Source organism: Sinocyclocheilus rhinocerous, unplaced genomic scaffold (genome assembly GCF_001515625.1).
Source record: "Sinocyclocheilus rhinocerous isolate Xijiao unplaced genomic scaffold, SAMN03320098_v1.1 scaffold215, whole genome shotgun sequence".
NCBI classification, from domain to species: domain Eukaryota; kingdom Metazoa; phylum Chordata; class Actinopteri; order Cypriniformes; family Cyprinidae; genus Sinocyclocheilus; species Sinocyclocheilus rhinocerous.
In genome coordinates this window covers 299686-324569 of record NW_015660885.1, presented here as the reverse complement: position 1 = coordinate 324569, position 24884 = coordinate 299686, and the positions used below count along the sequence as shown (strand labels likewise).

At 34.6% G+C, this 24884-nt stretch overlaps 1 protein-coding gene across 1 annotated transcript in view; it reads left to right on the top strand.

Annotated features, from left to right (window-relative positions):
* The window catches only part of dync2h1 (dynein cytoplasmic 2 heavy chain 1), a 96262-nt gene that overhangs the window by 38547 nt on the left and 32831 nt on the right, over nucleotides 1-24884 (top strand). The window contains 33 exon segments of the mRNA XM_016535131.1: nucleotides 659-788; nucleotides 865-1020; nucleotides 2412-2671; nucleotides 3974-4220; nucleotides 4297-4448; nucleotides 4726-4870; nucleotides 5808-5910; nucleotides 6675-6836; nucleotides 7257-7378; nucleotides 8071-8319; nucleotides 8398-8506; nucleotides 8599-8712; nucleotides 10032-10174; nucleotides 10243-10321; nucleotides 10405-10565; nucleotides 10797-10934; nucleotides 11010-11123; nucleotides 12457-12617; nucleotides 12946-13069; nucleotides 14879-15000; nucleotides 15077-15163; nucleotides 16368-16485; nucleotides 16575-16595; nucleotides 18301-18399; nucleotides 18709-18832; nucleotides 22026-22189; nucleotides 22272-22391; nucleotides 22478-22612; nucleotides 22711-22854; nucleotides 22930-23019; nucleotides 23875-23940; nucleotides 24117-24167; nucleotides 24252-24329. Of these exon segments, the coding sequence (XP_016390617.1) occupies nucleotides 659-788; nucleotides 865-1020; nucleotides 2412-2671; nucleotides 3974-4220; nucleotides 4297-4448; nucleotides 4726-4870; nucleotides 5808-5910; nucleotides 6675-6836; nucleotides 7257-7378; nucleotides 8071-8319; nucleotides 8398-8506; nucleotides 8599-8712; nucleotides 10032-10174; nucleotides 10243-10321; nucleotides 10405-10565; nucleotides 10797-10934; nucleotides 11010-11123; nucleotides 12457-12617; nucleotides 12946-13069; nucleotides 14879-15000; nucleotides 15077-15163; nucleotides 16368-16485; nucleotides 16575-16595; nucleotides 18301-18399; nucleotides 18709-18832; nucleotides 22026-22189; nucleotides 22272-22391; nucleotides 22478-22612; nucleotides 22711-22854; nucleotides 22930-23019; nucleotides 23875-23940; nucleotides 24117-24167; nucleotides 24252-24329 (4288 nt within the window).

Sequence of the window (24884 nt, the reverse complement as noted above, 5' to 3'; positions counted from 1 at the left end):
GATTATTTAAATAAAAAATTTTTTACATTTCTGTTTTGCTTTTTTTGCTTTTTTTTTTTTTTTACAATTTTCATTTTCTTTTTTCATTCCTTTTTTTAGCATTTTAATTGATAATAATTATATTAATTATTTAAATCAATAAATAATTTTTTTTACATATACATGTTTTCATTACATTTTGAGCAATTTAATTCAGTTAGATAATTTAAATTAACATTTGCTTTTTAATTTTTCCCCCTTTTTTCCCTTTTTTCATTACATTTTAACGTTTTAATTCAATGTGATTATTTTAATTAATAAATAAACTTATTTTTACATGTACATGTTTTCATTACGTTGTTTTAGCATTTTAATTTAGATAGATTTTTACATTAACATTTTTTTTTAGCTAATTCAGTCTGAAAAAATGAATAATAATAATAATAATAATAAATAAATAAAAATTCAATGTACTTTTTTAGCATTTTAATCCCGTTAAATTGTTTTAATAAACTTTTTTTTACATTTACATTTTTCATTACATTTTTATCATTTTAATTCAGTGAGGTAATTTAAATAAACATTTGTTTTATTTTAATTGACATTTTTTTTACTTCATTTTTAGCATTTTAATTGCGTTTCTTCAGTATTTTCCTGTGGCCCTGTGTGTGTGTTGCAGCGATGAAGACACTGACGTGGGCTCTCTCGTGAAGTCGTGGCTGAAGAGGGAGGATGAAGACAACAGGATGAATCTGGAGAACTGGCTCAATGATTATTTCCACAGAGCTCTGGACTGGGCTCTCAAACAGGTCCTGTGACACACAGTCCTGTAACACTAACCGTACATGCTCACAGCATCCTAAACCTCTCTGTTTCTCTGCGCAGAGTGATTTTGTGGTGGACACCAGTCTGGTCGGGACGGTGCTGAACGGTTTGTCCCATCTGAGAGGGGTCAGAGAGCGAGGACAGTTTGTTGTGGGACTCATCCGCGGTTTGGGAGGAAACCTCATGCTCAAATGCCGCCAGGAGTTCGCCAAGGAGGTCAGAGCTGCCCTGATTGTAGATTGTAGAAATGTAATTTCATGCCTGCTCAGCCTTGCCGCCCGTCATTAAATTTAGTAGCCGCTCCCTTAGATTAACGCTTATGACCAGCAGTAATTTAAAACTTGAGTTTTAAAGAAGCAGCAGTGAAACTTTGATGTGAAATGGTCAGGTGTCACAGTCTAGATTTTATGTTGTCCACTCTTAATGTCACTCAAGGTCTCTTCCAGCATTTAGTTTTCAAGATTATTTTCCCTCCTCTCTCTGACCAGTAGAAATACACAGGTGGTTTTGCTAATATACATGTAATACTTCTTCATGTAAATGAGCTGTAAACTTAGTTTAGTTCACATTGCCATGTTATCAGGGCGGGTCAAGATGTTGAACATTGAGTAGGTCAGTGGTTCTCAGCCTGTTTAACTCAAAGAAATAGTTCTTCCAGTAATTCTGCTGTAATCAAAGCTGATTACTCTTTTATTAACACAAACTGGGAGGTATATGAAATTTATCAACCACACACAACCACATTTTGAGAAGTCTGAAGAGCTGTATGTTCTTCTTCAATAAAAACAAGTATTAAAAAAAAAGTTGCTGAGGGGAAAAAATATAAACATGAAATATCATTGCAGTTTATTTTTATTTTTTTACCTTTTTAGATTTTTAATTCAGATTATTTTAATAAAAAATATGTTTAAATTTTTTTGTTACATTTTTTAGCTTTTTAAACAGATTCTTTTAACAAACATTTTTACATGCACTTTTTGTTCATTTTTTGTAGCTTGTTGATTCAGTTAGATATTTGAGAAAATAAATGAATATTTTTACATTTTAATTTTTTAAACATTTTTTCATTACATTTTTAACATTTTAATTCAGTTACATTATTTTAATAAATAAACATAATTATGCATTTGCATTTTTCTACAGTTTTTAAAAACATTTTTAGCATTTTAATTCAGTTAATTATTTTAATAAATAAATAAAATGTGAAATGTGTTACATTTTAAATTTAAATACAATTTTTGAAAAATATTTAATACATATTTTTTACATTTTATATTACATTTGTAGCATTTTAATTCAGTTAATCAAATATTTGTTTTTATGTTTTTTTTCATTACATAATTTTAATGAATGAACGAATGACTAATTGAATAAATAAATAAATGTTTTTCCTGTGGCACCCTTTGAAGTTTGCTAAAGCCCCCAGTTTGAGACCCACTGGAGTAAGTAAGTGTTGATATGTAATGTGGGCAGTCATATGTTAATGAGCCCTTGATTGGCATGTGATCATCATGAAGTTGTGTTTGCAGTCCTGTGTAAGTAAACCTTCAAACAAACATGCAGTCGAGCACATCATGTGTGCTGTGATATTCTAAATGTGTGTTTAGGTTCTGAGTTGGGCCAGAGAAAGTCCTCCTGACCCCCGCAAGCCCCTGGACACGTACTACGACCCCACGTCCGGCCGTCTGTGTGCGTATGAGCTGCAGCGAGGGGACGGTGTGTGTGAGGACGACCTCAGTAACCCACACAATCTCCCCGTCATACACACACCTGACACACAGCGCGGACTCGACCTCTTCACCCCGTGGCTCTCGTCCAATCACAGGCAGCCGTTCCTGCTGGTGGGGCCGGAGGGGTGCGGGAAAGGGTATGACACAAATATAGTTATTATAGTTAACTTAAACTAAAAGTATTTAAAAACATTTTTGGTAAATGAAATGAAGCTGAAATACAATAAAATATAGATGAAAACCTTAAAGTAAATGAAAATCAGAAATTTTGCAACTAATTAAAATATGTTAGTTAAAATTACATTGCATTTAAGGTACATATTTACATTATATACTAGTTCTTGGTTTTACTGGCAAACAAACTCTACTGCTCTACTGTTTGAGCTACAGGAAATTACTGACTGAATATAAGAAAAACAAGTAAAAAAGTAAGATAAAAAGTACAGTAAGTAAAAAAAGTACAGTAAAACTTGAAAAAAAATTAAATACTAATATATAAAAAAATTTAACTAATAAAATTATAAAGGCACAAAAAATTACAAAAAAACCTGAAATTAAAATGAAAACTGAAAATATAAAATGAATTACTATTTCAAAAGTTTAGTAAAAGCCATAAATCAAATTAAAATACACACACACATAAAATGACAGATTAATTCAGACCAGGATTATTATAGTTAACTAAAACTGAAATTATAAAAATAAAATAAACACTAACTTGAAATAAAATATTTTAAAAAAGTTTGTTTTTTTCTCATCTTTCCCGTTTTTTCATTTAGTTTAATTTTCATTTAGTTTAACTTGATGAATTAAAATAACTAAAACTAAAACTGGGGAAAAAACAACAACTATATAGACATATTAAAAAACAAAAACTATTAAATATGGCAAAAAAACATCAAACTACTTTAGTCATTACTAAAACTTTAACTAAAATGAAAGTGAAAATATAAAAACATTCAAAATATTAATAAAAACTATAATAGTATAATAAAAATCTAATGTATACACACACAAAATGACAGATTAATTCAGATGAGGGTTATTATATTTGACGAAAACTACAACCATAAAAAACTTTTTCGTTACTTGAAATAAAACAGACGTTAACTGAAATAAAATATAAAAAATATTTTTAAATCTTAAGCTTATTTCAGCTAGTTGCCAAGACAGCATTTCTCATTTTAATTTAGTTTAACTTGATTTACTAAAATAACTAAAACTAAAAATGAAAAAATAAAAACGTATATAGACGCATAAAAAAAACAAAAAACGAATAAAAACGTTAAAAACAAACAAAATTACTAAAACTTTAACTAAAATGAAAGTGAAAATATAAAATATAAAAATTAAAAGTAAATCAAATGACTAATTGAAAGGATAATAGTATTTGAATGATCCTAAAACAGCAGTGATTGAGACTGTGCTCTGTGTGTCAGGATGCTCCTGCGCTGCTCGTTCTCTCAGCTGCGCTCCACACAGGTGGCTGTGGTGCACTGCAGCGCTGAGACCTCCTCCCGTCACATCCTGCAGAAACTCTCGCACACCTGTCTGGTCATCAGCTCCAACACGGGACGCGTGTACCGACCCAAAGACTGCGAGAGGCTGGTGCTGTACCTCAAAGACATCAACCTGCCCAAACCCGACAAGTGGGGCACCAGCAACCTCATCGCCTTCCTGCAGCAGGTCACATGCCACACTGTTTTTAGTGCAAATCAAGGTTTCTTGTGTCATTTTAGTTTCTCACAGTCTTCTTCCACAGGTCTTGACATATCAGGGCTTCTATGATGAGAACCTGGAGTGGGTCGGACTGGAGAACATTCAGATTGTGGCGTCCATGTCAGCAGGCGGCGCTGTGGGCCGGCACACACTCACGTCACGCTTCACCTCGATCGTGCGGATTTGCACCATTGAGTGAGTACTGATGTACACACACACACTCAAACTCACACACACACACACACACACACACACTCACACACACACACACACACACACACACTCACACACACACACACACACACACACACTCACACACACACACACACACACACACACTCACACACACACACACACACACACACACTCACACACACACACACACACACACACACTCACACACACACACACACACACACACACTCAAACACACACACACACACACACACACACTAATCCATCTCTCCTGTAGTTATCCAGACAGAGAGCAGCTGCAGACCATCTACAGCGCATACCTGAAACCTGTGCTGCAAAGGACTCTGGGTAATGATCCAACCTGGAGCTCTGCAGGGAAGATCCACCAGCTTGCCGGCTCATTGGTGCAGGTGTACGAACAGGTCAGATCTGATTGCTCATTTAAAAGTGTCTGTGTTTGATGTCTGTGTAAAGGTTTGCAGTTATTAGATTTTTGAATAAAGTCTTTTCTGCTCACCAAGGCTGCGTTTATTTGATCAAAATACAGTAAAAAATTTGGAAATATTATTGCAGTTTAAAATAACTGTTTTCTATGTGAATATATTGTAAAATGTAATTTATTGCTGTGATCAAAGCTGAATTTTCAGCATCATTACTCCAGTCTTCAGTGTCACATGATCTTCAGAAATCATTCTAATATGCTGATTTGCTGCTCAAGAAACATTTCTGATTATTATCAGTGTTGAAAACAGTTGTGCTGCCCAATATTTTTGTAGAAAACCGTGATAAATTTTTTTATTTGATGAGCAGAAGGTTAAAAGTAGTTATCAGATAGCTAAAAGTAAAACCATGAAAAATACATTTTATTACTTGAAATGAACATTAGCTGAAATAAAATAAAAAACCCTCAAACTTATTTCATTTAATTTATTTCAACATTTCTCATTTTAATTTAGTTTAACGTGAAGTAACTTAAACTAAATAAACTAAAAGTAATATATAAAAGTTAATAAAAAACTATATAGACATATTAAAAAAACCTAACCCTAACCCTAACTAATAAAAATGGCACACATCAAAATTACTAAAACTTTAATTAAAATTAAAGTGAAAACAGAAAATATAAAAATAAAAATCTAATTAAAAATATTACCAAAAACTCTTAATAGTGTATCAATGATACTAAAATAACCCTGTTTCCAAAGAGCAGAATTTATTTGAAACAGAATTTTTCTGTAACATTATAAATGTCTTTACTATCACTTTTGATCAATTTAATGCATCACTGATGAATAAAAATATTGATTTCTTCAAAAGAATGGTAGTGTGTGTTTTGACTGGTGTGTGTTTGTGTTTCAGGTGAAGGCTAAATTCTCCGTTGATGATCACAGTCATTATCTCTTCACCCCATGTTTGCTCACACAGTGGGTCCTGAATCTGCTGCGATACGACCTGAGCGCAGGTGAACTCAATGCATTCATTAAACCAACACAATTCACTAACACATCCCAAAACTGCCATCTCAGTGTCCCCAAAAACATAGTATTGAAAGAAGCCATGGGCTCTGTTCCAAATGTTAGTGAACATCCTCACGGTCCTCATGGTCCTTCTAAGGCAGCGCACCGAACTAAATCCTCACAAGTCAGCGATCTGAAACGTTTTAAAGGGCAGCAGGTCCAGTTACGGTGCGTGACGTCAAGCTCACAGCTTTACTTTCACGTTTATGCATATAGCAGATGATTTTATTGTCAATGCATTCTTATAGCTCATACAGTAAAGCATGGCACTAACAACGGCAAATTCATGGGTTCAGTTCCCAGGCAATGCATGAACTGATAAAATGTGTACCTTGAATGTAATGCAGATTGCTTTTGATAAAAGCATCAGCTCAATGTATACATGCAAACATGCAATGCATTCATGCAAATGCATTTTCACTATTGAGTGAATCATTTATAATCTTTTGGAATGGTCTTCCTGTCAGAAGTACATCCAAGATGCCCTAAAATGTTGTCTAGGTAGGCAGCTCACTACGTTTTGGAGCTGTTAACCTGTATAGTGACTGAATAATGTCTTATTTCACATGCAAAGGTGTCTTTAAAGGTTTTGATTTATGGATACTGATTAGAATTAGCTTAATTCATAAACAGTAGAAGTCTATGAGGTTCTCACTATGATAAAAAACACATTTTTGGTTTGTGTGTGTGTGTGTGTGTGTGTGTACAGGTAAATCCGCTGTAGATTCAGTCCTTGAGGTGGTGGCGTATGAAGCCCGGCGTCTGTTCAGGGACCGTATCGTGTCCTCTAAAGATCTGAATGTGTTTGAAAACATCCTGTCCTCCGTCATCAGAGGCGACTGGGGCTCGGATGCACTCGACAACATGACAGGTCACACACACTCACACTTAATGCTTTTATTCACCAAATATGCATTAAATTGTTTAAAAGTGACAGTAAAGAAATGTATAATTTCACAAAAGATTTCTATCTCAAATAAATGCTGTTCTTTTAAACTTTGTTCATCAGAGAATCCTGAAAAATAAAATGTAAATATGAACTGTTTTCAACATTGATAATAATCAGAAATGTTTGTTGAGCAGCAAATCAGCATATTAGAATGATTTCTGAAGATCATGTGATACTGAAGACTGGAGTAATGATGCTGAAAATTCAGATTTGATCACAGAAATAAATTACATTTGACTGTTTATTCACATAGAAAACAGCAATTTTAAACTGTAATAATATTTCACAATTTTATAAACTTGATCCTTTGATTGTTCATTTGTGTGTTGTGATTTACTACAGATATGTACTTTGTCACGTGGGCCGCGCCTCATGAGGGCCGTTCTCCTGGTCAGCCGCTCCCACCTCACGGCAAACCGCTCGGACGTCTCAACGCCAATGACCTCAGTGAGATTATACACAAGGTAAGACAAGAAATAAAATGATAACACATATTCATAGTTACAAGTGTTTGCTAAAGCTAATGTCACTGTTACTAAAGGTTGGAGATGGTATATAATTCTTCAATCATTACAAATAATTATATTTAATAAATTTAAAAATTGTATTAGTTATTATTTTATTTATTTTATTAATCTGATTAATTAAATTAAATAATAATCTCATTCTTTTAATTACGCTTTTATCTTGCAAATTTTAGTAATTGTATTAATTATTATTTAATTTCATTTATTGCATTTGATTTAAAGGGATAGTTCACCCAAAAATGAAAATTAGCCCATAAGTCATATACACCTAGGATGCCTTGAGGGTGAGTAATTCATGGGCTAATTTTCATTTTTGGGTGAACTATCCCTTTAAATAATTTAATTTAATTCAGCTCATTATCTTGTTTTGTTTGCTGTTTTATTTATTTAATTAATTTTATTAAATTTTATCTAAATAATTTATTTTACTTCATTATCTTGTTTTGTATTTATTTTATTAATTTATTAAATTAAACAATGATTTCATTTATTTAATTATGCTTCTAATTGTATTAATTATTATATTTTAATGTATTAAATTTGATTTAAATAATTTAGCTCATTATCTTGTTTTGTTTTTGTTTTTTGTTTTATTAATTTGATTCTTTTTTTCATTACTGTCTCATCAGGGAATAGTTCTGTACGGCCGTGATAACCGTGAGCTGGACATCCTGTTGTTTCCGGAGGTTCTGGACTACATGTGTCGAGTGGATCGTGTCCTGAGCTCTCCTGGCGGGTCGCTGCTGCTGGCAGGTCGTAGCGGCGTCGGCCGGCGTACAGCTACATGCGTGGTCAGCCACATGCACGGGGCGTCTCTCTTCACCCCCAAAATCTCCCGCTCGTACTCACTGAAGCACTTCAAATCTGACCTGAAGACTGTGAGTCTCTGTCCATCCTCACTCTCTCTGCGCTAATAACACGAGGCTCTCGCTCAAACTCTCTTTCTCTGTCTGTAGGTCATGCAGTCGGCCGCTGTGGATGGACAGCAGGTTGTTCTGTTGCTGGAAGATCATCAGTTTGTTCATCCTTCCTTCCTGGAAATGGTCAACAGTCTGTTGTCCTCAGGTCAGTTATTATCCATTTTATCAAAATACTTTGCTTCAAGCTGTTTGCTACATACAGTGTCATTCGTACATTATATTTTATGTTCGTAACAGGTGAAGTTCCGGGTTTGTACTCCACTGAAGAGTTGGAGCCTCTTCTGTCATCTCTGAAAGATCAGGCATCACAGGATGGATTCACCGGGCCAGTTCTTAACTATTTCTCCCACCGTAAGTACTCACACACACACACACACACACACACACTATTGCTTTGATGTTTCATAAAATATCTTGACAATCACATTTTGCTTTTCCGTATTGATGTATTTCATATTGCAACGTTCCTATTGCTCATATGATGACGAGCACAACCAAGGTCATGAACTGATAAATTGCATACCATGAATGCAATATAAAGTCTCTGTGGATAAACGCATCTGTCATATGCATAACTATAAATGTTTAGGTATGAGACATTGGCTATATATTATTCTTTGATCATTATGTTTTAATAAATTTGATAATTTAATTAAATATTATTGTATTTTTTATTGTTAAATTTGATTTTATTGTTACATTTAATTACAAATATTTAATTTTATTGTTTTATATTATTTATTAATATATGCCTTTAATGCAATATAGGTCATTTTGGATAAAAGCATCTGTCAAATGCATAAATGTAAATGTTTAGGTGGGAGACATTGCTTTTTAACTAATCTTATATTACATTATATAATTCTATTCATTATTGTTTTATTTAATTTATTACATTTGATAAATGTATTTATTATTTTATTTTATTTTCAATATAGGTGTCTTTGGATAAAATCGTCTGGCAAATGCATAAATGTAAATATTCGGGTGGAAGAAGTTGCTTTCCTTTTCTTTCTTTTTTTTTTTCCAAATAAATGTCAATAGACTTTAATTTACATCATATTTAATTCTTACATATTTAATATTTTATTTTAAATACTCTAGTCAGAGGCTGATTGTGGTCTCCAAACCAAAATTGGTATACAGGTGCAAGATGTCATTATTTTTGGTCCATTTTCTCAGGAGAGCAAGACTAAAATATATTTTAAAATGTGTAAATCTGCTAAAAGTTTATGTTGTCTTTCTGTTGAACATAAAGATTACTCCAAAGCTAATAAACAAGCACTAAAACCTGCCGCCAAACTAATACTTTCATCATGTGTGTGTTTGTGTGAGTATTGGCATGGTTAATTAAAACCAAAAAAGAAATTGTTTTTCTTAATTGAAATAAAGCTGAAATAAAAAAAATATAAATATTAGATGAAAAACTTAAACTTAAATGAAAATTTTAAATGTTGCCTGAAATAAAATGTGTAAGTTGAAGGATTAAAATCATTAAAACTAAAACTGAATTAAAATTAATTCTAAAAATAAAAAAATAAAATAAATACAAAACTAAAAATGACAAATAATGAATTTACTAAAACTAAAATGATAACAAACTGAAAGTATAAAAATAAAAGCTAATTAAATGATATAGAAATAACCCTGTTTTGTGTGTGTTTGTGCAGGCGTTCAGCAGAACCTCCATGTGGTTTTGATCCTGGACTGCACTAACGAGCACTTCACCATTAACTGTGAGAGTAACCCCGCCCTCTACAGGAAGTGCTCAGTCCAGTGGATGGAGGGCTGGTCTGACAGCAGCATGAAGAAGGTGAGCGACGTTTGAGTCACAGCTTATTCATTTAGCACCATCTCTATGATCATGTGACTCTCCGTTAGATCCCAGAGATGCTGCTGTCAAGGATGGAAGGAGAAGACGAGAAAGATGGAGGCAAACAGAAGAAGGAGAAGAAATCTGGTACGATGTTGAAGAGAAGTGTGTGTAGTTTTAGTATGGCTGTACGTGGATGTTAAACTGCTCTGTGATTGGTTGTGTTTCAGGATCTGTGCACGCAGAGCTCTATCGCTCCTTCCTGGCGATTCACGAGTCATGTCGGGAATTCAGCGCCACACCTAGTCAATACCTGAGCTTCCTGCAGGTGTACCAGACCATCTACAGCTCCAAACGGAAAGAGCTGACCCATAAACAGCAGCACCTACAGGTCAACCCCGTCACTGATGAAGACGAGTTTAAATTCACAATGAACACACATGCTAATAGGGATGTAATGATTCACTCGACTCTCGATTCGATTCACGATTAAAGACAGTAAGTTCCCCTCAGACATACATTCATATAAACTCCTACACCTAACTGAATCGAGATTTGTTTGGCATCTCAACCGATTTGAATCGTCACGTTTGAATTGATTTCTGTACTCATGTGACCGCAGGCGGGCGTGGCCAAGCTGAATGAAGCGAAGGCATTGGTGGATGAGCTAAAGAGGCGGGCGGCCGAGCAGAGCAGCTTACTGAAGACCAAACAGGCCGAGGCGGACGCCGCCCTGCAGGAAATCACCACATCGATGCAGGTGTGTGTGTGTGTTCGAGATGCGTGTGGAAACGAACACGCAGCGTGAAGTGTATTTACATGTGGTGCGTTTCAGAACGCCAGCGACCAGAAGACAGAGATGGAGAAGATCAAAGAGAGAATGGCACACGAGGTCTCCAAGATTGAAGAGAGGAAGAAGAAAATAGACGAGGAGCTCCGAGAGGTTCAGGTGAGCACGACTAAACACTCCTGTCTGGTTGAGCTGAGCCATTATCAGTCAACCAAAACTAAAAGTAAAACCATAAAACAAAATAAAGGTTAACTGAAATAAAATTAAATATTAAAAAATATATATTTCAGCTTTTATTTCAGCATGTTGCCAGCATGTACCAAAATAACTGAAACTAATAAATAAAAACGAATAAAAAAATTTATAGACATTTTAAAAAAGAAGACGGATAAAAATGACAAAAACACAACAAAATTAATAAAACTTCAGCTAAAATTAAAGTGAAAATTTGTTTGAAAAAAAAAAAAATAATAATTTTGATAATTAATATTTAATAATATTTAAAATAATGTAATATAGTGTTGTCAAAAGGCCCGGTACTTCGGTACCAAGTTGGTACTAAAAAAATGAAAACGTTACGGTACCAGGTTTTTTTAAGTACCGGTGGTACCGAGTACCCGGTTAACCTGGTTCTTGATGCGCTATCCGAAAGGTGCGCAGATTAGGGCTGCACGATTAATCGAATGCGATTGTCATGCGCATTTTGATAGTAATGCAGGTTCTGTAATCAGCAGGAAATCATCATCACGTGCTTTCAGATTGAGCAGAATTTACTACACATAGACGTAGTTCACTGACAAGTTCAGAGAACCGTGGATTTTCACTGGTATTGGTACCGAATACTGAAATGTTGGTACCGTGACAACACTATATATTCTTTAAATATTTAATAATATAATATTTTTAAAATATTGTAATGTTTAATAATAATAATATATTTATAAATAAAAATAATATATTTTTATATGAATCTGATCACATAGATCTGTCCTCATCCAGGATTATTATAGTTTTTTTTAACTGTTTTATATTTAATAGTATTTAAAATAATGCATTCATATTTACATTTTTAAATTTTTTTTCTTTCAGTTTGCACTTTTAATTTATTCTTCATTGGTGTTGACTATATCACTGTTAATTTTAGTTTTTAATTTTATTTAGCTTTTATTTTAGTTTTTTATATCTGCCAAAGTTAGTGCATTAATTGATAGAATTTAAACAAATCTTTAACAATATTAAATGTATCAGGGCTGTCGAGTCATCTCTTGTGGCATTTTAATTCATTTGAATTAATTTTAGTTTTGAAGTCATGAAGTGTATTTTATTTTCAGTTTGAGATTTTTTTCCCCCCATGTTTTTATTTAATCTGTGTTTCATTTTTTTTTATAACATCAGTCCTGATCGTATGAACACACAGTTGTCTGTCTGGTGTTTTTAAAACTCACATAAAACATGTTCTTTGTGTGTGTGTTGTGTGTTTATGTGTGCTCAGCCCCTGGTGGACGAGGCAAAGCAGGCGGTGGGGAACATTAAACCGGAGTCCCTGTCTGAGATCCGCTCGCTGCGCATGCCGCCTGACGTCATCAGAGACATCCTGGAGGGGGTGCTGAGGCTCATGGGAATATTTGACACGTCCTGGGTCAGCATGAAGAGGTGAGAGAGACAGACGGTGATGGGAGTGGGAGCCGCTCTGTCATCATTCATGCTTTATATTAGCCTCTAACAGCCGTAACCGAATGAATTCTGCCTTTATTTATGGTGTTTATCTCTTGCCGGGAAATTAAACTGTCATACTGCTTATTACACCTTCACACTCTTCAGGCTAAATTAATCCAATCTCATTCTAGACTAATTAATGCTTTTAATTTAGCACATTTTCATTGCAAATAGGCGTGCGGAGACGTTAGGTCATTTGCTTTTGGTTAAAAACATTAAATTAGTTGAATAATTGAAGAGCTAATGGAGTGTTTATAAACGGCAGTTTCTTAGCCAAGCGAGGAGTGAGGGAAGACATCGCCACGTTTGACGTGCGCAGTATCACTCACGAAATACGACAGAGCGTCGAGGAGCTGCTGCAGAGAAACAAGGCATCGTTTGACCCCAAGGTCAGACACACACACACACACACGATACAAAACTCAATTTCACATTGTACATACAGACCTAATTTATGCTGAAAATTACACTTTTTGCACTACTTGGGTGAATCTCACAAAAACTGTTAAAAACATGTAATTTTGAATTAATTATTTAATGCAGTGTAATGCATTTCTCCACCATTTCTTTTCACTTGGCACACATCAACAGTTTTCTAAGTGTAATATATACTGTATATATGTGTGTGTGTGTGTGTTTTATAATACTATTAAAATATAAATAGCAGAATTAAATTATATATACAGTGCTGTGAAAAAGTTTTTGCCCCCTTCCTGTTTTTTTAATTGTTTGCATATTTGTCACACTTAAAAGATTCAGATCATCAAACTAATTTTAATATTACACGAAGATAACATGAGTAAATACAAACTGCAGTTTTGAAATTATGATTTCATCGTAATATTAAAATTGGTTTGATGATCTGAATCTTTTAAGTGTGATTTAAAGTGGGAAAAAAAAAAAAAAAAAAAAAAAACCGGAAGGGGGCAAAAACCTTTTCACGGCACTGTATATATATATATATATACACACACACACACAAATATTTTTTTAATGCAATTAAATTAAAATTATATAGATAGATAGATAGATAGATATAGATATACATGTAATAAAATTTTTTTGTAAAAAGTAATAAAAGTATTGGTACGTATTGTCTATTGAACTGTCTTTGAATTTAATTTGCATGAATTCAGTTTACATTTATATAAAAAAATGAAATTGTAAAAGAAAAACAGTAAAAAAAAAAAAATTCTAATAGAGTAATGAGACTCTAATTAGAATCTCAATTAATGAAAAAAAAAAAAACGTAGTGTTGTTTTGTAATGAGAATTTATTCAAATGCATTCATGTTTAATATAAAAAAAAAAAAAACCGGAAGGGGGCAAAAACCTTTTCACGGCACTGTATATATATATATATATACACACACACACACAAATATTTTTTTAATGCAATTAAATTAAAATTATATAGATAGATAGATAGATAGATATAGATATACATGTAATAAAATTTTTTTGTAAAAAGTAATAAAAGTATTGGTACGTATTGTCTATTGAACTGTCTTTGAATTTAATTTGCATGAATTCAGTTTACATTTATATAAAAAAATGAAATTGTAAAAGAAAAACAGTAAAAAAAAAAAAATTCTAATAGAGTAATGAGACTCTAATTAGAATCTCAATTAATGAAAAAAAAAAAAACGTAGTGTTGTTTTGTAATGAGAATTTATTCAAATGCATTCATGTTTAATATACAAATGTATTTTTATTTTTTATTTTGATTGCAGGGGAAAATTTAAAGGGATAGTTCACCCAAAAATGAATTCTGTCATCATTTACTCACCATCAATGAATTTCTTTCTTCTGCTGAACACAAAATAAGATATTTTGATGAATGTTAGTAACCAAACAGTTTCTGGTCCCCATTGATTTCCATAGTATTTTTTTTTTCATATTATGGAAGTCAATGGGGACCAACAACTGTTTGGTTACTAACATTCAAAAAAAGAAACTCGTACAGGTTTGGAACAATTTGAGGGTGAGAAAATGTTGACAGAACCTTCATTTTTGGGTGAACTATCCCTTTAATCCAGAAATGTGTACATGAGATTCACACATATTCGATTTAAAATAAAATAATATTCATGCCCTGTAGTCATAAATAACGCTTTTCAGAAAGGTTCATCCAACTAACACTCAAACTCAACAACACTTTACGGTGAACGGTCATCTAACATCACTGTTTTGTTGCAGAACGCCAAGCGCGCGAGTGCAGCCGCCGCTCCTCTGGCCGCGTGGGTGAAGGCCAACGTCCAGTACTCTCACGTTCTGGAGAAGATCCAGCCGCTGGAGACGGAGCACGCCCGACTGATGGAGTCAGTACACACATCAGCAAAGCTCTGCTCACAGCGAGATTCTCGCTCTCACACTGTGTCTCTGTGTTCTGTCCAGAAACCTGCGGAAGACGGAGAACCGTAAGAACAGGCTGGAAAAAGAGCTGAACTCTGTAGGAGAGAAAGTTCTGGAGCTGAAGGAGAAGTAAGACACTTGATTCCGAGTTTGATATTAGCATTTGGCTAAACTAGAACACAATCTTTTATTTGAAAGTTTTCATGCACTCAAAATAATCCACTTTTAATTATATTACTAAGATTATAGATTATTTTTATTATATTATTTTATTTTAATTTTTTATTTAGTTTAATAAGACTTTATTGAAACTTTCAATTGAAACATTTTAATTATATTTTTATCAGTTTTATTTTAATTTCTTTTTGTTTTATTTTATTTAGTTTAAGACTACTTATACACACATTAATAAGTTAAAACAGTGACGAAATCAGCACACTTGTGCTGTCACATGTCAGTCAAACAGATAGTCCCGCCTCCAAACTCACGTCATTGGTCAGAAGTTGACACGTCACGCCACTCAAACTAACAGATCAATGTTTTGTGAAAATGTCGCAGTGTTTCACTCTTTAGTAAGTCACAATACTAATTACTGACTTATTGTGACTCTGAACATTACACAGACACCACAAACTCGGTGAACATCCAGAAAATGACACAGCTTTAACAGGCAGACAGAAATCTTTGACCAATCAGGGAACAGTGTTTTTAGTATTATTTATATTATAATATTTATCTGTTATATATATTTAAAATATTTAGCTGTTCATTTTATATTTCCAGGTATTGTTTTAATTTTAGTTTTGTAATTTTGTTGTGATTTATATATATATTTTTTTACTTAGCTTTATTTTTATTTCAGTTTATTTTTAGTTGTTTTTGTACTATAAAACTTAAACTTAAAAAAACTTCACCTAACTGAAATAAAATAAGTCTTTCATCTGATATTTACATTTTATTTCACCTTTATTTTGATAACCTACTTTTGCGAACTACTAGGTTTTTCGCCCAATCGGAACCAAACCAGTGCAGAAAGATTCTCTGGACAGTGCTTTTTTTAAATTACCAAAAAAAAAAAAAAAAAAGATTTTAAGTGTTGAAAGTTGAAGTTTTTCGTCTAATATATTTTATTTTATGTCACTGACCAAGAAAAAAAAAAGTAATGTATTTAATTTTAGTTTTAGTTAACAATAACAACACTGTCAGTAAACAGGAACACATGAACCAATCAATAAACACACAACATGTGACTTTGAAAACTTGTATGAGTATGTTTGCCGTGATTTTGAACTCTTCCTCTGATTGGCCGAGGCTTTAACAGCTGTGTTCTCTGATTGGCAGAGTTCGATCTGCGTCACTTCCTGTGTTCTGAGAGTGAGCAGCTGATCTGGAAGAGCGAAGGCTTGCCGTCTGACGACCTGTCGATGGAGAACGCTCTGGTCATCCTGCAGGTAACACACACACACACACACAGACCGCTCTGTTCATCGGTGTTCCCAGCGTTCACTCATTCATCTGTCTGTCCTCATGCTGACATCAGATTAATGAAATCAGGTCACGGGTAAGATTACACACATGGATGTTTACTTAGAAGTCTTCACTTTCCGTACTTTTCTATACTATACTATACTGTACTATACTATACTATCAACTAGTCCTAACTCAGCTTTAACCCACCCAAACCCCAGAGGCCTGTTCACATCAGGAGACATCTGACAAAGAGCCACAAATTCCACATCAAAACTATGTCACACATGCATATTTGATCCATCATGCTTTTATGGCTCATGTAGTCTGATGTAGTGAGAATATGGAGGAAAAACAGCTCAGTTTTATTCAGAGACTCAAACTGAGCAAAAATATGCAATTTAGTGCAGATGCTGATATTTATATGATGAAATTCTGATGCTTGTGATGTAAATCAGTAAGATCTTTATAACAGTTCAGCAGATACTGACATAAAATGATCTAAATATCAGTTGTCGCTCTATATCTCCAATAATATGATGAGATTGAAATGATTCAAACATATAATGCAGTGATTGAGAGCTGAAGAAATAAAGGCTCCTCAGAAGATGTGAGATGTTCTGGAGGCTTGTGAAGATCATTCCTCCGCTGAGGAACAGTGAAAGTAAAGCTTCTGGAAACAAACGCTCCTCAAAAGATCCTGAGGATCAGATTTGAGACTCTAAAACATGATTGATGGAGAATCAAGTAAAGCCCAGCTGCTTCAGTCCAGTAAGTGTTCATCTGGAGATATTACTGCAGTTATTCTGACCTTTACTTGATCAAAATCAGTCAGGATTTGACACGAGAAGCACCAGCTGAAGCTGGACGTTTCTACAATTACACTAAAATAGCTTTTACACTAAAAGCTTTTTTTGTAAAATTGTAAAAGCTTACAATTACACTAAAATTTTTACTGGATAAAAAAACTCTAAACTCTCAATCAGACGACAGAAGACATGGAGTAGATTGTGTTTTTCAGCAAAGTTTTGATCTTGCTGATCATTTAGAGGCCTTAGAAATTTGCGTATCAAATATGATACAGTAGGCTTTATTGGATGAATCAAAAATAAATGCACACAAGACCAGTAACATGCATTAAGAAAATAAATGGGAACATTTTTATCTTTAAAGCAAAAATAAAACATCTTGTCATATGTGGAAAGGAACTTGCTTCTTATTGATCTGTGAGTTTATATAGCAAAACCTGACTTAAACAACGGAAAAAATGGGACTTGATCGCAAGCAGAGTTTCATTGTGTGAACAGGCCTTAAAATAAAACTGTTGCTGTGAACGTCTTATTAACTACGTCTTAATTTTTGAAACATTTCCCCTTGTATAGCTGATTTTTTGGGATGTATGATCTCATCTGAACTGACTGAACCCTTTGACGTGTGTGTGAGAAGTTTATAATTAGCGTTCTTATGGAGTCTGGTTTCTATGGCGACCCACTGTGATGTTGCTAGGAGAACGAGTGAAACAAAAGAACAGGAAATAGAATCTGATGAAAGCTGTCAGGAACACGTCTGCACATAACAAATTATATTTTGCATAAAGAAATCAAGTTTAAGATTGAATGAATTCCGACATTATTTTTAGGGCAAACGCATTTTCTCTCCAGTTTCTCATTGTTTGGGTTGAATATGATCTAGATATGTTCCTGACAGGTTCCTGATCTGGTTTTGTGGGAGGTATACTGTCACTGTTTGTGATTTATCTCATAATTAATAAATACATAATCTTCTCTTCTTTTCTCTAGAGTGCTTCTTGTCCATTCTTGATCGATCCGTCCTCTCGTGCGACAGAGTGGTTGCGAACTCATCTGAAAGCGCATCGTCTGGAGGTCATAAACCAACAGGTAAAAACACACCGTCTGGGCTGCGTGTCAGAACTGTAATACTATATCCCACAATGCAGTGTACGCGCTATTCAATTCCAATTCAGTTTTCATTTTCCAATTTTAGTTACATTTGCAATTTTCAATTTTAGTTTCCAACTCATTTTGGTATTGTTTTGGCAAATATTAAGACGTTTTTTTTTTTTTTTTACACAAAATTTGATTAATAATATAAAATAAACATTTATTTTATTTATTTTATGTCATGTCATGTCAGAACCCCTGAAGCCACTCATGTCCATGCTTATTTGATCTGGTTCTCTGTCTCAGGATGCTAACTTCATGACGGTGTTGGAGTTAGCCGTGCGCTTCGGTAAGACTTTGATCATTCAGGAGATGGACGGCGTTGAACCCGTGCTGTACCCGCTGCTGCGGCGAGATCTTATCGCACAGGGTGAGTACTAGGCTTGCTGCGATAGACGGTGTTTTCGGTTATACCGGTGTTAAGCTGCAACACCGGATACGTCATTTGCCTACCGCGGCACCGCCCGCCCCCCCCCCCACCCCCACCGTCGTTTTGATTTTTTTTATAGTAACAAAAATCAATTAGCTTAGTTCAGTTAGAGGACAGACACTTTAAAAAACTAAACACTCAATGCAGCGTGCCGAACCATGCGCGAACAACAGTGAACCACGGAGCAGGAGTCAGATTTGATTTATCACGTGAGGAGAGTGAGTCGAGCTGACTGACAAGAGAGAGGTGAGAAAGACGAGACGATGGCAGAAGATTGTTTAGAAAGGAAATGCAAAGGTGCCTGTTTGGCAATATTTTAGATTTTGAAAAGCCTATTGACTGGAAGTTTTTTTTAAACATTCGTTTCTTATTTATTTCGTTCCACAGTGTTTTACCTATTTAAACTTTGTGTAGCCCAAGTAATTTGTTATTTTATTAGCCATATATGGTGTATTTTTATTCGTTTTGTTAATAAACGTTCTATGAGTTTGACGTTGTTGTTGCTTGAATTGAATCAATGCCGAATTGCCGCTAATTTGAAAGTGAAAGTAAAACGCGCACGGTGCTTTTTCAAGCTATTTGAAAGCCAAGAAATCCGAAGAAAAGAGGGAAACTCAAACGAACTAACACCCCCCACCCCAACAGTGATACCGGTACATTACCTGTGTTGTCACACGTCGATTAACCGGTGGGAAAATTTCCTCACCGTCACAACCCTAGTGAGCACACTAAATCTGTATCAAATAATAGCAATAATAATAGTCAGAATTTAGTGCAATAAAATACACATTTGACAGTAAATCAGTGGTTTTGATTTGAGATGCAGATGTTAATTATTCATATTAACATCAGTTACAGTTGTGAAATGCTAACAGATTATTTATACAGTTCACATATTTGGCCACTGTTTTCTTTAAACGGTTTTCAGATACTGAAAGTAACCTAAATTTTGCAGTCTAATTCAAATATTAATTTGCAAACGCAAAATTTCAGCACATGCATTGAATCCGATTGAGAAAGCAGTCAGATTTGGTTTACATGGCTAATATTTTGCCATTTAACAGATTATCTCCACCATCCCTTCATTTGGATTGAGTTCAGTCGGATTGATTGAGGTGTTTACATGCAGGCTTTTCAGTCATTATTAACGGATTATTAGGTTGCATATAAACATAGCCAACGATAGAAGTTCAGTCACCTCAGGGAGTTTCTGAAGGCAAACAATGCCAGATTTACACAGGAACTAAAACTGACATACATCTTGGTCCAAAAATACACTAAAAATTGTGAAATATTATTACAATTCAAAATAACTGTTTTCTATGTGAATATATAGTAAAAATGTAATTTATTTCTGTGATCAAAGCTGAATTTTCAGCACCATTACTCCAGTCTTCAGTGTCACATGATCTTCAGAAATCATTCTAATATGCTGATTTGCTGCTCGAGAAACATTTCTGATTATTAGCAATGTTGAAAACAGTTGTGCTGCTGAATATTTTTGTGGAAACCGTGATACATTTAATTTTTCAGGATTCACAGATGAATAGAAAGTTCAAAAGAACAGCATTTATTTGAAATTGAAATTATTTGTAACATTATAAATGTCTTTACTGGCACCTTTTATTAATTTAATGTATCATTGCTGAATGAAAAGATTAATTACTTAAAAAAAAATCATATTGATCACAAACTTTAGAATGGGAGTGTTTGTTCTGATTGGTTGTGATTTTGTCATTTCACTATGATTTAACTTTCAGTGAGAACAGAATAATTAATTGACGCTGGAAACGTGTCGTGTCACACATGAACGCGAAGTTAGATGCTCCTTTAGGAAACACACGCACACACACACACACACTGCGCTTGTAGTATGTTTATCCTCCTGACCCAGCTGTGTGTATGAAATAAGACCCGCGGGCATCTCCGAAGCCTCCTCCATATGCTGCTCTGTGTGTGTGTGTGTGTGTGTGTGTGTGTGTGTGTGTGTGTGTGTGTGGAGCAGATACGGCTGAGTCTATCAGGGACCGGTGGGAGGCAGATAAACCAAGAGCTTTTCAGTGCTTGGATGAGGAGAGAAAGAGAGAGGGAAATTAAAGTGTGTGCTCAGACTGCTGCATTGCAGACATACAGAAGAGACGACACACACACACACACGATGTTGTGTTCTGTAGCATCCAATCTGGCAACCCCACAAATCCTCCTCTTATGAAAGGAGGGATTCCACACCAATCTGGGCTGCATTCATTAATGCTGTTTTCACACTGCTACATACTGTGCTGAGTTTGAGGATTTGAGGTTTGCATAGAATCAGTGTTATTTTAGTATTATTTGTATACTGTTAGAGTATGTATTAATATTTTGAAATATCTTTTATTTTTATATTTATAGTTTTCATATTAGTAATTTTGTTATATGCTTTTGTCATTTTTTTAGCCTTATTTTTTTATTTCAGTTTTTAGTACTTTAGCTTAAACTCAGTTTCGAAACTTAAGTTTAGGTTTTTCATCTAATATTTATATTTAATTTTGTTTTAGTGTCTGTTAAAAACACTGCAGAACACACTGCATGTAATGCTGTATCCCACAATGCAGTGCACTCAACTTGTCTTTTTATTTCCAGCGAGACAAATGAATTTCAATGCAATTCAAAAGCAATTTCAACTGATTTTTTTTGTTCTAACATCTCCTCAACTCATTTTTCAATCCTACTATCAAATGAAGATATTTTATATTTTATTTTATTTTAATAGAAATCTTTTGTATGTCTTTACTGTCAATTTAATGTATCCTTGCTAAATAAAAATATTAATTTCTTTAAAAAAAAAAATCATACTGACCCCAAACTTTTAAACAATAATGTTCTGATTGGCTGTTATTTTATTTTATTTGAATAGAAATCTTTTATTTTATTTTATTTTTTTATTTTATTTTATTTTATTTTATTTATTTTATTTGTAACTGGCTGCCATTCATTGAATTATTCATATAATGCTATAAAGTCATTTGCCAATAAAATGTAGCGTACTATTTTTCAGTTAGCAGTACTCTAGTATTTCATTCTGAACCTGATTCATTGTGCTGTTTGTGTGTGTGTGTGTGTGTGTGTGTGTGTGCGTGTCTGCGTGTGTCAGGGCCGCGATACGTGGTGCAGATCGGAGACAAAGTCATCGACTATAACGAGGATTTCCGTCTGTTTCTGGCAACCCGTAACCCCAGTCCCTTCATCCCTCCTGACGCCAAGTCTGTCATCACAGAGGTGAACTTCACCACCACTAGAGCAGGACTGCGAGGACAGGTAACACCCGCACACTCACTTATCACAAACCAACTGCTCTGGCCCCATAAAGCTCATCATCATCACATATGTGCGTGTTCAGCTGCTAGCATTGACCATCCAGCAGGAGAAACCAGAGCTGGAGAGCGAAAAAACCAAGCTCCTGCAACAGGAAGAGGAGAAGAAGATTCAGCTCGCTCAGTTGGAGGAGTCGCTGCTGGAGGTACCGAGGCACCAATCCCAGAATGCTCTTTTACTGTAGTTTACTGGAGGTTTGTTCTCCATATACTGTGTTTTGTGTGTGTGTAGACTTTAGCGACCGCTCAAGGGAATATCCTGGAGAATAAGGAGCTGATTGAGTCTCTGAACCAGACTAAAGCCAGCAGCGCTCTGATCCAGCAATCACTGACTGAATCGCACCGCCTGCAGATGTCACTCGACCAGGTGATGCTGGGAAAGAGTGCGATTATGAACAAGATAGTAGGGATGAATGAAACAGCAGGTGGCACCAGTGTAACATCAGTCTCTCCGTGTGTCTGTAGGAAAGAGATGCGTACCTGCCTCTAGCCGAGACGGCCAGCAAGATGTACTTTGTGATCACGGATCTGTCCAAGATTAATAACATGTACAGATTCAGTCTGGCCTCGTTCCTGCGACTCTTCCACAGAGCGCTGCAGACCGAACAGGTGACGTGGAAGCACACACTCGTCACGCACTGACAAAATAATGAGTTAGTGAAGCTAACTGTGTGTGTGATGCAGGAAAGCGAGAGCACCGATGTAAGGATCTCCACGCTGGAGAGCCGTCTGAAGAACATGGTGTACGAGTATATCTGCCGCTCACTTTTCAAGGTAACACACACTGAACCCCTCATTACATTGTCATAGAGATGCCACCGCCCACCTAAAAACACCAGCACCAATCAGAGCCCTTGTTATGTTCCCATAGGAATGACTCTGCCCACTTAAAACCATACAGCATCGATCATCTTTTTGATGACAGGTTTTTGTAATGACCAGAGTAACGTGCTCTGAGCAAATGATTTGTTCACATGACTTGAGGTGCAAATCATGAACGAGCCTCCAGCACTGGCACTGTCTCATATTCATTCATTTATGCATTTGGCAGACACTTGTATCCAAAGTGATTTGCATTGCATTCAAGGTACACGTTTTCTCAGTTCATGCATTCCCTGGGAATCGAACCCGTGATCTTTGCTATGCTAGTGCTGTTCTCATCTAAAATGCTGAATCTGTGTGTGCGTTTACAGGCGGATCAGTTGATGTTTGCGCTGCACTTTGTATAAAATATAAAAAATATAAATACATTTTTATAAAATGAATAAATAAAGTTTAAAGTAATACATTTTAAATAAAATATAATAATATAGTAATATAATAAAAAATAATGAAAGTGACATAAAATTAAAATTATAAAATTAAAATGAAATATAAAAATAAAAGCTAATTTAAAATATTAATAAACACTATAATACTACATAGATATTGCTAAAAGTTTTGTATAACACTACATTTTACTATTATAAAATTATTTATTTAAAAAAGGCTGTTTGGAAAGCAGTTTTTTAGGGTTGCTTCATTTGCTAGCTGGCAGAATAACTTTGGATGTTAATTTCCTCATCATTATCCCTGCATATGCTAGTGCTGTTCTCATCTAAAATGCTGAATCTGTGTGTGCGTTTACAGGCGGATCAGTTGATGTTTGCGCTGCACTTTGTGAAGGGAATGAACCCAGAACTCTTCCAGGAGAACGTAAGTGTGTGTGAGCGCTAAACTCTCATAACCGATCCTGAATGAATGATGACGTTTCTATTTCGGGTCGTCTACAGCTACCCCAGCGGCTCTGACAAGACAAATGTGCTGTTATTAGTCCTGCCAGTAAAGCACAATGAAACCAAATCACTCGTGTTTGTTTGTGTCTCATGCAGGAATGGGACGTGTTCACTGGCCTGATCGTTGGAGACATGGTTCGCAAGACAGTATGAATGTCTTCAATCTTTTCTCCATAAAATAACACTCATCTCTTCTCTTCAGTTGTAGAAACTCTCTCTGTCTTTCCTCAGGACTCCCAGAAGTCTCTGCGAGAACAGTTTCCATCTTGGATTGATCAGGAGAGGCTGATAGCCGTGGCTCTGCTCAAGGTAATAAGGGCCTTATGATGTCCACAATGTGGAAAACGTGAACAGAATTGCAGAATAAAAATGTGGATTTGATGAATAAATCCAAATGAATAAATCCGGAGCTGCTCTGAGAGTCACTTCACCAGCATTTCACAATTTCATTTGAGAAAAGCTATCATCATATCACATACACACAGAAACTCAGGGCAGAAACTTCATGGCAACCCGCCAAAATAAAAGTTCAGTTTAACATGAAGAAATTGTGACAGAAATATATTACTATTGTGCAGAAGAATGTACTTCTCAAAGGAATAATAATAATAAATTAAAACTTTATTTTTTATAATGTATAATATTTAATATATTTTTATATTTTAATATATATATAAAATGAAAACAAAATATAATTAAATATAAATATATACACACATATTCGTTATACGTATATATATATATATATATATATATATAATATTTTATTTAGTTTTAATTTTAACAGTAAACCTCTGTTGTGCAGAATTGTTTGCCAAAATAAATTAAAATAAATTAATAAAAAAAAATAAAAAAAATTCCATT